At 53.6% G+C, this 17485-nt stretch overlaps 5 protein-coding genes across 5 annotated transcripts; 1 reads left to right on the forward strand and 4 right to left on the reverse strand.

The window, feature by feature from the left end:
• Positions 1-5203: 5203 nt before the first annotated feature.
• On the reverse strand, positions 5204-6672 carry LY79DRAFT_670815 (ankyrin repeat-containing domain protein; the record flags this gene model as incomplete). The annotated part of the gene is made up of 2 exons (XM_060563826.1): positions 5204-6573; positions 6657-6672. 2 exons carry the CDS (start codon positions 6670-6672, stop codon positions 5204-5206), a joined length of 1386 nt encoding a protein of 461 aa, XP_060412799.1.
• Positions 6673-8546: 1874 nt separating this feature from the next.
• LY79DRAFT_260810 (uncharacterized protein) lies at positions 8547-9774 on the reverse strand. Its single transcript, XM_060551935.1, has one exon. It carries the CDS (start codon positions 9519-9521, stop codon positions 8760-8762), a length of 762 nt encoding a protein of 253 aa, XP_060412800.1. The 5' UTR covers positions 9522-9774; the 3' UTR covers positions 8547-8759.
• Positions 9775-10028: 254 nt separating this feature from the next.
• On the reverse strand, positions 10029-11467 carry LY79DRAFT_591282 (dual specificity phosphatase; the record flags this gene model as incomplete). The annotated part of the gene is made up of 2 exons (XM_060561261.1): positions 10029-11331; positions 11421-11467. The coding sequence occupies 2 exons, from the start codon at positions 11465-11467 to the stop codon at positions 10029-10031; spliced, it is 1350 nt and encodes a 449-aa protein (XP_060412801.1).
• Positions 11468-13247: 1780 nt separating this feature from the next.
• LY79DRAFT_518230 (uncharacterized protein) lies at positions 13248-15280 on the reverse strand (the record flags this gene model as incomplete). The annotated part of the gene is made up of 3 exons (XM_060555015.1): positions 13248-13698; positions 13752-14798; positions 14898-15280. 3 exons carry the CDS (start codon positions 15278-15280, stop codon positions 13248-13250), a joined length of 1881 nt encoding a protein of 626 aa, XP_060412802.1.
• A 911-nt stretch (positions 15281-16191) lies between these two features.
• LY79DRAFT_557836 (uncharacterized protein) lies at positions 16192-16974 on the forward strand. The gene has a single exon (XM_060558129.1). The coding sequence runs from the start codon at positions 16396-16398 to the stop codon at positions 16591-16593; it is 198 nt and encodes a 65-aa protein (XP_060412803.1). The 5' UTR covers positions 16192-16395; the 3' UTR covers positions 16594-16974.
• The last annotated feature ends 511 nt before the right edge of the window (positions 16975-17485 follow it).

Consider the following 17485-nt stretch of genomic DNA (forward strand, 5'->3'; position numbering starts at 1 on the left):
CTAAGTACTGTTAACTCACTAGACCTATATCAGTAGTCTCCCTACAGGCCGATACATCATTCATGCTGGCTGTGGGAGTCTGTTTATCCTCGCCAATGACCTCCCGCCGCGTCCTTTCTGCCACACAGGCCTCCTTGTCAGGCTTAGTGCTTATATGCGTCAGTCATGCTTACGCTGCTGGGGCAACATCTGCACATGCGCTCTCTGCACAACTACCCAGCAAATCAAAGCACTCTATTCTTTACAGGCTATACTTCATTGGAACGGCCAAGAACAACTCCGCAGAGGATATATGATCAATCGTAACGTTTGAGGTATGGGGCGGGGGGGCCTCCAGCCGCATACTCATCTCCTGGAAAACCACATCACACAATTTTCCGCGAACTTTGCAGCGGATCATACCCTGACAAACACCATCTTGTGCGTACATGGGAACGGTTTTGTCGGGCTCTGGAAACTCCGTGTTCCTCCTATTGCCGAGATCCAGGAATGGAGCCCAACTAGACCAAGCTGGGTATTATTCGAGAACCCGAGCTCGGCGGGGTAAACCTGATCCATAATGCCCGGTGCCTTTTGACAGGGACTAGGTATCTGTGCCGTTCTACTAGCTCACGACCCGCGGCATGCGGCCCTCGTCCAGAGGAGCTTAGGGCTGACGGCCGCCTGCTGGATGCGCGTGCTACCCGACGGTAATCGGGTGCGGAACAATCGAAACACCACAGCGAGCACTGGTACGAGGTGATCCGCTCTCAGCAGTTCACTCCAAACATATATCGCAAGTTCAGGCTAGTATCGCGGCGAATCGGTCAGGGCAATACTTACCACGACGATTACCTCTGTAGCTTCTCACAGGCGGGCGGAGCAAAGTTAAAATAAGGCAGCTACAAACATACATCGTGTCTGTCTATTAGTTATCAGAATCCATTGTGGCTATTCTGCCCCTCTAATCGCTTACGCTGCAGAGTCGTCCTCTCCACCACGCAACGGAGGGCAAGGACAAAACAAGACTTGGGCAACACGATCGGCCGACATGTAAATATTTCTTGACGGCAAATGCCGCAGGAAAGTAAGCACGAACAGCAACTGTTCTTGTGGGTCAAGTAGCTGTAATTGACACGACAAAAACAAAGTTGTCTGGGTTCTGCCTCGGGCGGTGGCTGTGCCGGTTGTTGCAGCGCATGCTGACATTGCCAAGGAGGTTCCTATCTAAAAGAACTTTGCAGCAGAATAGATACCATTCAAGTCTTGCTTTCGGGTAACTTGATGAGAATCTGAAGCTTTGCCGTACTGGAACATGCCGAGACCAGAACCGGAGCACAAGATGCCCGGCCAGGCTATGTTGTCATGCTACAATGACCAATTTAATGCCGCGACTACCTGCTCTGCGGGCTCGGCCAACAAAGGACACTACATTGTTTACCCTCGCACTAGGTATACTGGCAGGCTCAATTCATTTCACTGCCATCATGTCAGAACATGTGTCACTTCCACTTCTCGAAAGGGAAAGGAAGTGTAGTGTAGCAAGGGGTTTGCCTAGGCAGAACCTTGATCTCACCTTCCGAGCGTCAGCATTTTTGATGACAATGCGACTTTGGAATAACATCCACTCAGTCGGGAGTGTCATCGGACTCATGCAAAAACCAACCTCACGGTCAGGCGCTGACGCATGATGCGATCAAGCTAGTGAGAAAGTGACAGCCTTGCGAGTTGATGGTGGTCCCGACGTTTATTCCTGTCGATTTGGTGGAGGTTTGCCTGTGACTTGTACTATATCGACTGTTGCCGAGTTCTAACGGCCTTCCTTGTGGATGCAATGTCTTCCCTTGCCGGCCAAGTTCAGTCACTCCTTAAACGACTGCCGAAATGATCGAGACTCCGGCCGCAACAGCGTCACATCACGGAGGCATGCCCCTTATAGACAACACACCACTAACATCCAGAACCGTTCAGTTCCACACACCCCGCACGACGATCTGATCAAGAGGAGGGGAGGGGCTTGTCCCGTTCAAGGGGGCCTGTCGCCAAACAAATACAGAACGAGAAGATGGTGGGAAACCGTGCTCCGCTTACATGCCATGCCGAGCCTCTCCCGTACCCAGCTGACATCGCAGTAGGCTGATAAGCTTCGCGTAGATAGAGCAGCTTCAGCGAGGGGTATGCTCAAGGAGGGGGCGTAAGCTGAGCAAGCTCTAGCGTCTTCGAGTCAGACACCAGTGGTGTATCTAGAGCCGAGCATCCCGCGCCTCGGGCGTGAGGCTAGTGTGTTCATCGTTCAGCATGGCGCGGACTGGGTACATGTGCTGTTGGTATCGCCTGCCGGAGTGGTTGACAGAGTTTGTTACTGCCACGATCATACGGCAGATCAGCGGAGTAGCACACTGGAATCCGGACGGGTATATTGCAGCTCCGTAGCTCTTGGTCAGCGTCAAGGATATTGAAATTGTCGTCCCGTCTTTTTCTTTGTAATTATCGTACGGTCAAGACTAATAAGGTCACTGTGCAATAGCTTTAGATGTCGTCACTCTCAGATCATGCCCTGAAACTTCCTGAAGGCAGAGCTTGGCACTCGAGAACGAACGCGTCATCTCAACCTGTGTAATCCAGTGGCCGACCTATGGAGATGACATCTCACTCCACCGTTGTCTGACGGCGCCGTCATGCCCGCAGTCATCTCGACTCGTCGGTGTTTGGTGGGCCCATCTCTAACGCTTGAAGAGAATCTGGGCTCCGGACCCAACCTTATCAGACAGCTCGAAACGAGCGAAAAGCTGACAGTGACCGTCTTTTGCCTACTTTGGACTCCATAAAAGCCTCAGTTGCTGGCGGACAGTCTAGGTGAATGATACAAAGTACATTCTCTTAGATCCCTGCTGCTTACGGGAGGTCCCCAGCCATTAACTAGCTCGCATTTGGAGATACATTCGATCGGTTCGATGGTGTCCGGGGCGAGACCAGGAAGGCGTCATCGGCTAGCAGGAGGGATGGCGCTTCCACATTGGACAAACATCAATAATGTGCCGGCACCGACGTGGGTTAGGGCTCGGCTTCCCTTGTCACTACTCGCATGCCTTGCGTATGAATCTTGTGTCTACTTTAATCGGGGTTGTCAGCAGCGGTGCCCGGGATTCGTGCGAGTGGCTTGCGCCTCGGTCACTTGTCAGATTCTCTATAAGCCAAAGGGGCAAACTTTTGCAAAGGCCGAGGTATTGAATCGACGTTTCAGCGGGAAGAAGAGATGCATGTGGATTGTGGAATCATTGGGCAGGTTTGGTATGTACATGATGCCCACATGAAAAGCCTGGATTTTGCGGACGATTGGGAGCTTGGACTATGCAGCTTACCATGTACCTCACAGATTCGCAGTCGCGACGTGAAGATCGTTAATGGGAAAGCAGGGAATATTACGTGAGAACTCTGTTGCTCGGGCGCTCGCCAGCCAGCCACAAACCCCTCCTTCGCAAGTTGGCGAGGAGAGTAGACTCAAGGAGAGGGGTTAACGGAGTCACAAGACTAACTAACGGTTCCTGTTTTTCTTGGGGTGTCTTGATTGATGCCCTGCAGTGGATGAGTCGTGGCTGCTGACGGAGGAGGTTGGTGCAGGGCGGCTGATGTGACTCTGACGCCCCGGTGACTAGCTCCCTGTTGATGCTCGGGACAGGTCGACGGCAATCAACAGCATGACGAGGCCTTTTCAGCTGTGGTGCAATGTGATAATCAGGCAAATTAGTAATTAGAGTCAACCGGATGTCGCTAGCAGCTGGCCTTTGAATATTATTTGATTCGTGGTCGAGGAAGAACGGTACTTGCAGCGGGAAGGTTCATTATCTTACAGGTCATCTGGAATTAGATTCTAAGTCTCTGGGATAATCGTATCAGCTATGTAGCATATGGGTTCACTTTCCCTTGTCATTGTATAAGGGTTTGAATGAACATGAGATGATGCGTTGCTTTGCGTGCTGACATGATTCCCGACTGGTGCCCCAAAGACCCATATCGATGTTCAGGATAAAACGCAGAAACCGTGAACAAATTAAAACATTGTGGCTTGGAAGATATAAATGGCTCGGCGGCAATACAAACAAGACACGTTTACTTATCCAGGGTATGCTGCAAGCTTGCACTTTGCTTTGCAAACAAGAATTGGGACACAATACATCTGCCTGAAGATAAAGAGGCCGCGAGGGTGTGTGGTGAATCCGTAGCAATCAACACAAGGAATCCTGAAGGTTCGTCAAACAGATTGCCATGAAGGTGTGGACAATCAAAGCTCAGTGTGCATCCTTGAAGCTATTGAAGAGTCAACTCAAAACAATAAGTGTCTACTAGGGTAATCATAGAAATGTGTACGGGAAGAAGCCGATTTGGACTTATCAAGAGACCGTCAACGCTGTTTGTGTCCTGCAGTGTCCGATACTGGAACCAACGTACAGCTTGTACTCTCTCGGCATTCCACCCCTGCCCGGTGTTCTAAAGATTCTCTCGTCCAGCAGTGGGCCTATCTCCTGGCCTCGCGGCGCCGATCCCATAACATTCTAGTCACGGTGCAGAAATAAAGCCGGGGCTATGAAGCTCGGGCCTCAGCGCTTGATTCGTCCTGTCCGCACTTGATCATGGACTGTGTTTACAACTTGCAGGTTGTGAGAGTTGTGAGTGAAGTTGTGAACCCGATGCCGGCATCTGGCGGGGGAAAGGGGGGTTGCCATTTGTGGGACTCAGTGTGCCCCGTTTTTCTGCATTCAAACCCAGAACCTCCCATGCCAGAGCAAACGAATGGAAGGTTGTGCCGTGGTAGGGATGAGCAGGTGCAAGAGCCAAAGCAGATATATATATGCTCATGACATATAGTCGAAGTCTAAGTTTACTGACAAGAGTTGCAATGTGCAATCCGGAGCCGAACGCTTGATTAGACCAGATCGAGAACCTCTCAAGAGTGATCTGTTTTGTTTGCCCAATGCAGATTGACTAATCACCTTCTCCGAGCTTTGAATCTCTAAGATGAATAGAACTAGGTTGAAGCCCAGGTGCTGACGCGGGCTTGAATGCATTTACGACGCCGATTTGGGAGGAGAAGGGATCAGCAGGTCTGTTGTAGTGCAGTCTTTCATACTAAAAAACCAACTGCCATGCATTTCTCACTAATGAGTAAGGGAAGTCCGCTATTCAACCGTAAGTAACATGACTCTCTATGATTCTATGATGCATCCTACACCCTCCCATCCCATTGAGTTTTCCCCGATATTCTCGCTTTCTGGAAAGCTGCATTTAACTCCTGACGTTGCTCGTCAGTCAACCTTGCACTATGAAGGCCCAAGTCCTGATCCCTCAATGTGGCCCCGTTTTCTGCCAGCATGACCGACAGCTTCATCCTTTCGTCACCCAGCAGCGTTGTGATGAGGCACAGGTCTAACGGCGAGAGGCTGTCTATATTCCGCGCGTTCGGGTCTGCCCCGTACTTTAGCAGGAGCGACAGCATCCTCGTGTCTCGCACGCCCCCCTCGACCCTGAATCTGGAGTCGATATGGTGATGAAGCGGTGTGTTTCCGGCAGCATCCTCGACGTTCGGATCGACCTTCATCTCTCTCAGCAGGAATTCCGTCACCTCGATGTTGTCGTATGCAGATGCCTGATGAAGCGCATGGAGCCCGGCAGCTTCATGTGTCAATAGCGAGGAGCCGAACTCCACGAGAAGCCGCACCAACTCCAGCGTCTTGCCGGAATCCCTCAGCCTGCTCGTCCCCAGCAGGAAGTAGAGCGGGTTTGCTCCGTGGGTGCTCACAGAGTTATACCCTATGGTCGTCTGCAACGCCACGCACGGGAAGCTGGCGTTATACTCATTGCAGAAGTCCTCCACGTACTGGAGCGACCCGTAGTTTCCGGCGTTCAGGCCCGGCTGCACCGACGCCCTCTTGTTCGGAGAGGCCCTTCCGCGGCGCAGGAGGATCTCGAGAACGTCGGGCTGCCCACGCAACGCCGCCCAGTGCAGCGCGCCCATATCGAGCCTCCGCGGTTCTCTCCACCACACCTGGTACTCGCAGTGCTCGCAGTGCCGGAAGCACTCATTCGTCCACTGCAAGGGCATCGTGTGGTCGTCTTCGTTCGCGTTCGCGCCATTCTCCAGCGCTAGCTTCAAAGCACGGATGTTGCCCCTCTTCGCCGAGATCAGCAGCGCGGACGAGTGGTTCTGCTGCGCGTCGCGTCGGTAGATCACGGGCGTGATGAGATCATACAACGAGCGGCACGTTGCCGCCAGGTTCGCCACGTCCCTCCACACCTCGAAGCGGGGGAGCATGCAGAACGGGCACATGGCTTCGGTTTCGTAAGGGAGGCATGATGACTCCCAGTACTTTTCGTAACCTAGAGACACCTCCTTGGCGCACAAGTCGAAAAGGGCGTCGACAATGCAGAGGACGATCTCGGGTGGCAGACGCTCTACAAGTCCAGGTGAGTTGAACTTTGCCAATGCATGGTGATAGCGACGGCGTTTCTGGGCGGCGCCGTAGAGTGGCACATGGCTCCATACACAAGGGCAGCCAAACAACGCTGGCACTTTTGTGTTGCTCGTGGCGGGAAAATCTGGTCTAGAGGTCAGCTCAAGTTCTACGATCCGACAGTTTCCCGTAAGGCTAACACAGTCCCGGGGACAGGATTGGACTTACGTGAGAGGGCCATCATTATGAACCGGAACCGCAAAATCCGAGTTTCCAAAAATCAGAAAAATAGAAAGAATGAATTGTTCTCCTGTGGTGCCCTATTTCTCATGTTGCAACTCTTGAATACGAGGCGTAACGAGTGTGTGGTGGAGAGAGAGGAGGTCACCAAGGGGAACAAGTGCATGAACATGAACGTCACTTATCCGGGGATATTGCATCATCTCCGCTGAGAGTCAGCGAGGAAAATGTCTTCGTCTCAGCCGACGGCCCCTATTTCGCTACATCAGGGGTACGCCTGTATGTCATCGCAGTCGTGCCGCGATATGCGAGAAACCGTGTCATTTGGCCGTCCCAGTTGAAGGGAAACTCCTTGCTCAACGGGTGATGATGAGATCCCGCTTACTCATGAACCTAAATTATCGCATGAACGCTTCGGTTTGCGTGCCGGGACCTTTGTACTATTGGATCAAGCATTGCCAAGTTGTTATCCACGATGGAATTCAACTTTGACCAAGTCATTATGATCGCATTTCAATGTCATAGAACTATTGGTAGGCTAAAATTCAATGTCAGCCAGCACACTATCTTGGAGCTGTTCTTACATAACCTTCAACGCCCACTTTCTCGTCCAATGACTATGAGTCAGATTTCATCCGTGATATGTCCGTAATAGTCTCAGGTATATCAAGGCGTGAACACACCAGCTAGCCACTCGCACCCCAACGAATGAGAATGTTGTCATGACCCGTTTCATAGACACGACAGAGAGGCAGCTGAGGGTCGGGGGGGCTCTGGAGGCACAATTATTCATTGGTTGATCATAATGCCGAACCGGGATATGTTGCAGCCACCGAGATTGCCAGTCATTGTCTAGGCCCATTCACGAATAGCAACACAAGAAAACAAGCAAACTCAGGGTTGGGTGACTGTCCTTTCTGTAATTCATCCTATCATGACGCAAGTGTTTGTCAGCGGTGACGCGAGTAATCACCATAACAGTTTTTTTTTATGGATTCAATGATTGCAGCGATTCGATCCCCTCTGATTCTTTTACTTCCAAGCGCTTCCGCGCTTGTTTCGGAATATCAGGTAAGCATAAAATAGGCTCCCGCCTCGGGGGCATGAGTGATGCGGAGCTGAACCTCGAACATGGCGATTCCATATACCCAATACTAAGGAAAGTTGTTTCCAAAACTTACCTTCGTATGCTGACCAATCGGTGTTGCGTACCGGCCCAGCAACAACCACATTGAATCAAACTTTGGTTCCCCGGCCCCGAGTGTTGATGATAGATAAAGATGTAGCCCCGTATTGTTCTAGACGGAGGCTTTTTTATCGAGCGTGTCGCCATTCATCTACAAACTCCGACTGTCACCTGCGAACTCAGTCAATAGAGTAGTTAAATACCCGGATTCCCCCATTGTATTTCTTCAAAGATCTTGTATAGTGTTGAATATCGAGCACGACACTTTTAATGTGCTCTTACGACCGTGTATGGATGGCCATTATTGTGTACCTGTGCAACCCTACGAGGGTCGCCCACAGCCTCACGCCGCACATCTCCTCCAGCCCTACGGTCTCTCAACAACCGGCATATCACCATTGCCGTATTGCATCTCAATCGGCGAAAATGGGTGGAGCCAGGAACAATTTCAAAGGTCATCCCAACTATCGTAATCAATAGGAGGCGGGGCTCACACGGTTACTGGCCGCTTCCTTTAGTGGTTCCATTCATACCGGGATACTGATCCTCCAGGCTTAGACGGGCAAAGTAGGTATTGGAACAGAAAACTTGGCCCTCAAGGGGTTATAAGCTGCCTGTTCGAGATACTGTTATTCTTTTTGCTAGCTGGTCTTCCTTTGGAAGGCAACCCGCTGGTTTGACTTCCTCCTCGGCGCACTTCAGGTGAACGTGATAGCAGAAGTTTCAAGGGGCAGATGATAATGATGAAGGCGATGATGGTGTCCGACACCAGTTGACAGAAACCTGGCCAATGATGCCCCGGATCCCTGTCTACATATTATGCATCCCCACAGCAGGACCGAAGGATGGAGGAATAGGTCCCGTGCGGAATTGGCAAAGAGATACGGCTCAAGGGGGTACCGCTATCACTGCCATGGAGCATCAAGGCTCACGCTATAGCCTCGGAGAAAGAAATGAGTGGATGCCCTCCGCCAAGACTTTATATAATCCATCGCGGGCCCCAAGTCCATCGAAGGATTCATGATAAGGCAGCAGAACACAGGACAGTAGGGTGGATGCCAGTAAAGAGTCAGTCCCCTTGCTTCTGCCCCTCCCCCCCCCAGCGTGGCTGGCCCGGTCGACTCTCTACGTGCCGGCGGCTGTATGTCGCCCTGTCGTTGCGGCCCGGCATCGGTGTGCAAGTAGGCATCAGGCGTGCCTGACGTGCCGTGCCTCTCTAGCCAACATTGGAAACCCCCGCCGTGGGAAGTCGCAGTGAGGGATTCGAACTGCATGTGTTGAGGGGTGGTCTTGGGGACGGAGGGAAGGGCCCAGGGGTTCGCTTGGGCCGTCCCTCCATCCGGATTGTTAGGCCGTACATACACGTGTAACTTGCAAGGGTGAGATGTCTCTGCGATGATGTTGTGACCTATATAGGTCCTATATAAGGCGTTAGTTGCTGCTCTGCCACTAACGGCGTCGTTTTTAGTATGACAGATGATTATATTCGCCGCCATGTGTTCTCGAACTCCACTGCCATCCCCCTCCCCAAAGCAGTGAGACAGGCACACTACGTCGTAGTACATGGTGTGATCAAAGCCAGTAAGTTTGCCCCCGGAAGCAGGGATCATGAGCACATGAGAATCAGCTTCGTCTTGATCCCTAGCGTCTTCCTTCCGTCTAGGCATTGGATTGCAACATCGAGATGTCAAAGCCCAGGCATGCCCTAAAACCCGACCAGACCTGCTCGACTCCGGATAGACGCACACCCCAACTGACGAGATGGCAAAGATATTGGGCAACTTCACTCGACTAGGTTGTAACAACTGGGACCGACCGGATTCCCGTCAAGCCGACCGTTGTCCATACCTGTTGCCCCTGAGACTATTCTCATGTTTCTCGGGTAGATCCTGGACCGGAAGTGAGAATTTGCCGCTTTCAGCGTCCGGATGTCAGGAAGATGGACTGTCGAGGCAGATTTGCATACTCGATCCTTGAGTGTATAGAATTCTCTACTTGACCAAGAAAACACTTACTTTCCCGATTCTTCCGTCGCTGTGCAAACCCCGTGTATGTCGTCGGTGAAAAGAATGAAAGTACCACCAGATCCCGTCACAAACTCCAGCCCCCTCCCTCCATGAACCCCACCCCGACCACACCCTCCGGCGCCGCGTACAATGAATCCGGCCCGCCTGTCACAGCCTACCCGTCCCGGGCGGCATCCGGATTCCCAGCGACGCCATCCCAGCCGCGGCCGCGGCGGCCCCCGGCACCCTCACGGTGACCTCGTCGACCCGCCCCTTCTGCAGGCTGAATCCCGGTGTCACCCACGCACCGCAGCTGCACCGGAACCCCCTCCAACTGTACCGACCGACGGCGGCGCCGCAGTTGCCGTTCGGGCAGTTCAGTCGCCCCTCCAGTGCGCCCTTCTCCAGTTCCTCGCGCATCCAGCTCAGCGGTTCCACAAACATGTGCCCGCACGCCTGGCCCCGCTCCTTGCCCTGTTCGTCCTGCTCGTGCGGCAGCACGAAACGCGATGTCGCCAGCGTCTTGCGGCACTTCTTGCACCGCGTCTCCTTGCCGCCGACGGCCTGCGCCGCCGTATCTTCCTTGCTCATCTCCTCGTCCTCGAAGCGCAGCCGGCTCGGCGCCTGCCCCGCTGCTAGGCTCTCGTCAATCTCGCGCCGGAAGTCCCAGCGCCGGTAGATCGGGTGTGACTCCACGTCGTCCGGGCAGCCCATCGCCCACCACATCTCGAGCTGCTTGATGAAGCCCGGGTTCGGTTCGGCGATCTCGCGCGTATTGCGGACCCACTTGACGGCGGCGGCGACGGCGGCCGAAGCACGGTCCGCCGCGGCGTCGTCGGACTCGGAGGCGCTCTGCTGAGCGGCGGCGGCGGAGGCGGGGGCGCGGCCGAAGCGCTCGGGGTGTTTCCAGAGCAGGTAGGCGACGACGACGGTGACGGAGCGGGACTTGCCCATGGCGCAGTGGACGTAGACGCCGCCAGGGGCATCAGGGTCGGGCTTCTCGGCATCGTCGGAATGGAGATTCAGCTTAGCGAACAACGGAGCGGGCTTGATGGCGTCCGGATCCTCCGTCGTCGTTGTCGTCGCCGTCGCCGTCGCGGCCGCCCCGACCTCGGATTCTAACCCGGACGAGGCAGCCTCCTCGTCCTTTTCCACGGCCGCCCTCAGACGCTTGGCCTTGTCCTTGAAGCTCTGCGCCTGCTGCGTCTCGTCCTTGGCGCCACCGGCGTCGTGACGGTAGTCCTGCGGATACAGCGCCTGGTCGATAAAGCGCACGGCCTTGGGCAGGTGGACGAGGATGTCGGCGTCCTCGACGTCGTCAATGTCGATGACCATATGCTTGAAGGTCTTGCCGTAGTTCTCCCACGTGTCCGTCTCACTTTTGAGACCGGCTGGGTCGAAGCGTACGACCGAGAGAATGTGTGTGATGTTGCGCTCCCTAAGGGCCGACGGACGACGAAGGGCCCAGATGCTAGAGAGGTGTCGTTAGATGCTAAAGTGTTGACGAAGGTGACAAAAAAAAAAAAAGAAAAAAAAGAAAGAAAGAAAAAAGAAACTAACCCGCCGACGAACAACTCGTCCTTCCCGTCCACGCGGTTCATTGCCATGTCGACGCAACTCTCCCGTAACAGTCGGTGCACTTCCTTAGCCTGCTCCGTCTCCTCCGAATTGCCCTCGTAAACCTCCAGCACGTTGCTTCCCGTCTGTTGTGGTTTGTGCTGCTGCCCTGCCGTCGGCACGAGCTTCGACTCAATGTCTTTCAATCGCTTCGTGACGTCCCCCGTCAGCAGCTCGCCACGAACCATACGAAACAGCGAGGGGCGATGAGTTTGCGGGGGATTCTCAAGATACTTAATGGCTATCGGATGCTATTTTCTCTTCTTGTTTCTTTGTCTGTTTCTGCCAGGCAATATTCGGCCGAGTGACTCTGATAACGTGAAATTAAAGAGGCGTAGTGACGTAGGGTCCAATTCCTCTCTCTCTCTCTCTCTCTCTCTCTCTCTCTCTCTCTGTGTATGTGTGTGCGTGCGTGTCTCTCTCTCTTAGCTCCTCATTTGTCAAAGCACCCCGGATCCGAGGGTGGTGGCTTGGCTTGGTAGCGGAGGGTGATGACGCAGTTGGAGCAGGTCGAGGGAACTTGTATTGATTTGGGTTGTTCCCGAAATGTTGTTTCCTTCGTCGGAGAGAGTCACGGGTCCCACTTTTCCTTTTTTTTTTTTTTTTTGGAAAAAAAAAAAAAAAAAGACTGGCGCGCTGTCTTACACGGTACGTACCCTTCTCAATTCCAGGGACCTCAAGACCTTAAACCTAGTCAGGTAGGTAGGCAGTTAGATAAATAGGTATGTAATAGGGTGTAAATACCCATTACATATCTAGAGAGGAACTGGAACTTTTTCTACTCACAAGATAGCATACGAAGAGAGGACGGCAATCTTTTCCTTCCTGGTCACTCCCCCTTCGCCACACTGCTTGGTGGTACGCGTGGCTTATAGGGCTGATATCATGTGATACCAGGCTGCCTCCCTCTATCAAATCACCGGCGCGAATGCTTCACACAGGCATCGCCTGTCCAGTTTTGCAAATACGGATCGAAGTAAAGCACGGGTTCTCGTCCGAATTATTCAATAGATGATTCCAATTATCTTTCTTAGTTTTGATATGTGACTTGTTTACAATAACGTATTTTCTTTTGCTCGCTTCCGTCCAACCTGTTTGTTCCGTACCCTTCCGTTTACAAAAAATACAACACCAGCCAGCCAGCCGGCTAGCTTGCCACAAATCCTGCTGTTTCTCCTCCTCTAACGCTTTCGTGTTATCGTGTCGCTTGCTCCTTCTCTAGCATGACGATACCTGGTATACCCTCCAAAAGAAATGCGCGCAACTGACAACATGCGTGACTGTGTAACAGAAGCCTTAAAGCCTCAAACATGCAACCACACGTACTCCAAGAGCCCCCCCCTAAAAAAAAAAAACATGGGCGCTGTTCAAATAGCCTCCTGTTGGCCCGTAGTCGCTGTCTCATACTTCCAAGGAAACTTTTCTTTTGCATTTTGAGTCTGCCCACATCGACGGCGAGGACCCTTCCCCAACCAGATCGATGGGCGGGTATTTCCTTTCCCTTTCTCACCAGAAGAATCGAAATAAAATGAGGCAGACATCGCAGGGGGGGTAGAGAGTCTTCCACCAACTATCTCCCATCTTGAATCGTTCCTTCAAAAAAGAAGCCGCCACGGGCTCTCGTTGACATCGAGCCCGCGTCTTTCGGTGTCCACCGGGGTCTGCCCATGTCGCTGCCTTGTATCTCATGTACAGGAAACATGAGTCTTGTATCAATGAGTCTGATTATGACCCGACCTTGTAAACTTGGCTTATCGTATTTCGACCCATTTACCGCGGGGTCGGGTCCTCATCGAGCATGCATGCATTCTCCAGCATGTTTGTCCACTTGCCACTAGTCCCCGCATGGCTGTGTTTGAGGTGCTGCCGGAAGTGGTCCGCACGGAAAAACTTCTTGCTGCTGTTGCACTCCCGGAACTTATGCACCTCCTGAAGGTGGCGAATGCGCTCTTCCCAGTCTTGGTCGGTGGCATGCCGCGGTGCCGAGGCGCCAGGACCACGACCGTTACGGGGGAACTCCTCGCCGCAGTAGCCACAGGTGTCTGCTTCACCAGGCCGGTTAGTGCTGTCGTGAAATGCTCGATCATAATGACTGAGCGCTGAACAGCTCCAGCTATGTCTGCGGACGTGAAGGCTGTTCTGGTGACGTTCTGCCTCGTTCTTGTTCTTGAACCGGTTGCCGCAGAAGGAACATTCGTATTGCTTCTCTGCTTCGTGGGCCCTATATTGGTTGCGTTAGTCAATGGAAGATTGTAAAACACAATTTCAACTTACGCCAACTCTTCCGCGGTTTCAAACTTCTTTGGCTTCTTGGGACAGCAGTCGCACATGAAGAAACCCGAAATCTTGGTGCCGCTAGGCTTGTTTACCTCGTTCAACTTGCGGGGAGAGGCAAGAGGCCGGCTTTCGCTTATCGTCCGCTGGTGCGGCGCGCGCGAGAGAGAACCCCGCGGCGAAGGGTTCAAGGACGTTGTTGCGCTGTAAGGTGAGCTGCAGCCAGGGTCTGTGCCGCCGGGTGAGATGCCTCCTGGCGACAGGCCACCAGGAGAAATTCGACCATAGGAGGAGCTTATGCTGGCAATGCTACCAGTTAACAGAGATAGGTTGGAACTGTACGATCCTGCGCGGCCTCCCGACGAGATGGAGGAAACAGACCCCTGGGGGATTACGCTGAGACGAGGTGTTGGCGAACCCCTCTGGTTACCTTCACGGCGGCGTAACAAATCCCCTTGAGTTGTAAATCCGAGCGGGACATTGTCATCCGGGTCGGCGGAGGCGCGTCGCTTCGTTCCAGCGCCGTCGTAGTGGGCCCGCAAAGGGTCCTCGATACGTAACCTCTTCATGGAATTTGTCTCTTCGATTTCCATGTCCTCTACCTCATACCCGTGCGAAGACGCATCGTCACTGTTGTTCCTCCTCGACCGCATGGGCGGTGACCGGTCAAGATCCAAGACTGAGCGGGGTGATCTGTAATCATGGCCGATGTAAATACTCCCTGGGGATGGCGACAAGGCAGAATGGGGAGACTGGGCGTATCTGTCGGGCGAGTCCAGCAAGTTTGATGTCTTTGGGTGAAAGGGTAAAGACGTGGGCATGGAGAGCGGAGGGATACGTTGGTCGCCAGACAGTCTCCTTGAGAAAGGTTCAGTGGCGGATGCGCTCGAGGCACTGAGGAGAGATACAGAAGGTTTGTTATCGAACGTCTTCAACGGGTCTAGTTTCTTCTTCATATCGGTAAAGGCATCGGCGCTCGACTGGAACTGGAACTTGTTGTGGTGCAAACCAAACCCGGCTGAGATGCTCGGCAGAGAGCATTCGGACCTAGATGCAATTAGTGAGGATTCGCAGAGGGTCTACACATGCATGGGACCGATCTAAACGCCACCACCAAGAGACCTCGACACACACAAAGTCACCTACCTCGTTGAGGCCGAAGCCGAACCCATGCTTGCATAGCCTTCATCTCTCTCGTGCCTATAACCAGCTCTCTTGTAATTCGGCCTGTCATCGAAGCTTCCAATGCTGTCGTGATAGCTGTGTTCCCTCGGGCTGTAGGAAGAGGGGTCGCGGTAGTACTGCCTAGGCTCATGAGGATGCATGTGGGCTTGTTCCAGAGGGAATCGAGGAGGAGGTAAGGGCGGGGGAGCCGCGTTGCTGATCCTGTCGGAGCCGGGAATGGAGACAGCGACGGAGGAAGAATACATGCTGAAAGGATCTGTTCGGTCGGAGGATCTGGGGTTGGAGGAATCTATAAGGATGCTCGGGAGACCAGCAGGTTCCCGGTATCTCGAGGTTGCCTCCATGCTGGCGGAGAGTATCTGTGCAGAGCTAGCTGATAATCGGAACAATTGCAGCTGAAGCGGAGCGCCACCAAAGGTTTATAGCGATGTGAGCACGGGCGTCATGAGTGATGGGCCGGAGTTATTCTCTTTCGAATCGCGGTGGAATAAGAAGTGCGTCCGAGGCCAAGACGGACTTCCTGCTGTCAGGCCGATGGTGGCGATGAGAGAGTCGGGTTTCGCTGTTGAGCGGTGACGGGGCGAGCGAGCAACACAGGTCAAATATGCCTGTCTCTCTCTCTTCTCTTCACTCTATTTTTCTTATTCAATATTTCCTTCGCTCCCTAGACGACGTAAGAGCTGGAGCGAGAAGAGGGAGTGGAAGTGAAAAGACAAGACTGGACGAAAAAGACGAGTGCGGAGCGATTCGCAATGTGCAGAGATGCAGCAATGCGCGACAGTAGACTAATTGTACAGCCCAGTGAGAGTGTCCGGCGGTCTATTCGCGGGGGGTGGAGGGGGGCAGCAGAAACAATCCAGGTCCGAACGGGGTCGAGGAATGCGCAATGCAGACAGAGGTCGTCGGAAGTAGACGAGTGAGTGGTCGCGGTTGGGAGTGGTTGGTTGGCTGCTTGTTCAACGGGTCGAAGCGGATTTCTATCTCAGTCTTGTTGCGTCGTAGGGAAGAAGACGACAGCTGAAATAAGAGGCGAGGTGTGACGTTCGCTGAGCAACCCCAAAAGAACTAGACTTTGAGGGCGAAGGAGGCGACAAGGTATCTTTATGAGGATGGAGAGCAGGTGGAGGAGGAGAGGGCCGACGGGCAACTGGAACCTGAGGAGGAGAACGAGAACAGAAGGGGAGGGGAGTACAGTACCTAGAAGGGGGGGGGGGGGGGGGGGGGGTGAAAGAAGACGGAGGGTATGGGCGGGGCGGGGGGGGGGGGGCGTGTAGAAAGCTGTCGGCAGCGGCAAGCGAAGCAAAAAGGCCAGCCCGGCGGCAGCAGTAGGGAGCGGTAGCGGAGCGGTAGGGTTCTCTACTATGTAGAAAGGCGAGCCAGGATGCGAAAAGGTACACTCACTTTTTTTTTTTTTTTTTTATAAACCACACGCAGCGCCGGCTTGGTGCAACGCAGATGGATGAATGGGTTTCCTCTAGAGTGTCTTCCCCCCTTAGGCCAGTCAAGTCAAAACCCAAGCATGGCCCAGGACTGGCTTGAGGGACAGGGCAGACAGGGCAGGCAAGTCAACAGGGCAGGCAAGCCGGCACGGCAGGGCAGGGCAGAAAGGAAGATGGATGGGGACGAAGCGGAATGGGGTCAGACAGGGAGGGGGTAGACAGCCCAGTGACAGGGATATACAATGTGGATAACGGGGACAGAGACGGGGAGGAGAAGGGGTGGGGGTGGGGGAAAAGGGGGTGAATCTCGGACAAGGGACAGAGATAGAAACAGACCTCAATAGAGAGAGAGGGTGTTCGTAGAGGTAGAGGAGCGGGACGCTCTATCGGCGAGCAGCCCTAAAAGGAATAGGATGTGGAAGAACTGACTAGCAGCCCCAGCAGCACACACCAGGGCGCACAATGACGGTTGGCGGGCGTGTAGCTGTCCCTTATGGCACTCTCTCTTCCTCCTCTTGTTTTTTGATTAGTGAGATGCAAGCACAGTACCAGCGATGCAGCCCTGTCTGTCTGTTTCTTTGCTATTTTTTCTTGAGCCAAGGGGGGGGGGGGGGGGGGGGGGGGGGTGTGAGTGCTAAGCTGCATGTAGTGTATGTGTGTGTATGTGTGTATATGTGTGTGTGTGTGTGGTGACCCGTAGGAATGCAGTTGCTTGGGATCGAGGAGGGGAGATGCTGACAGCAGCCAAGGTGATGCAACAGAGAGCACCAAGTTGTGAGAAGCCAGTCGCACACAAGCCTGTTGAGGCGTAGGTTGCGGATGCGCTGTGTAGGAGCGCGCGCGTGTGTGTACGTGTGTGTGCGCGCGTTAGAGAGAGAAACAGAGAGAGAGAGAGAGAGAGAGAGAGAGAGGAGAAGAGTGTGCTTTTCTCGGACCCGTCATGCAAAGTATGGGCCGCCGGTATTGTCGGGAATCTACTACGTAATGCGTACAAGGCGTGCCCGTATGTAAAGGGAGTACCCGAGTGAGGCGGATCCGGGCTCGTAAGGCGCCTTTCCCGGACGATAGTCGGAGTAATGTGGGTAATAAGACGGCGGTGACGGGCGTGGC

The sequence above is a fragment of the Colletotrichum navitas genome (assembly GCF_030913465.1).
Source record: "Colletotrichum navitas strain CBS 125086 chromosome Unknown LY79scaffold_41, whole genome shotgun sequence".
Lineage (NCBI taxonomy): Eukaryota > Fungi > Ascomycota > Sordariomycetes > Glomerellales > Glomerellaceae > Colletotrichum > Colletotrichum navitas.

Bases quoted from the DNA above. Each gene is read 5' to 3' on its own strand.
- LY79DRAFT_260810 (XM_060551935.1), bottom strand. From the start codon at position 9,521: ATGCCTAGACGGAAGGAAGACGCTAGGGATCAAGACGAAGCTGATTCT.
- LY79DRAFT_557836 (XM_060558129.1), top strand. From the start codon at position 16,396: ATGAATGGGTTTCCTCTAGAGTGTCTTCCCCCCTTAGGCCAGTCAAGT.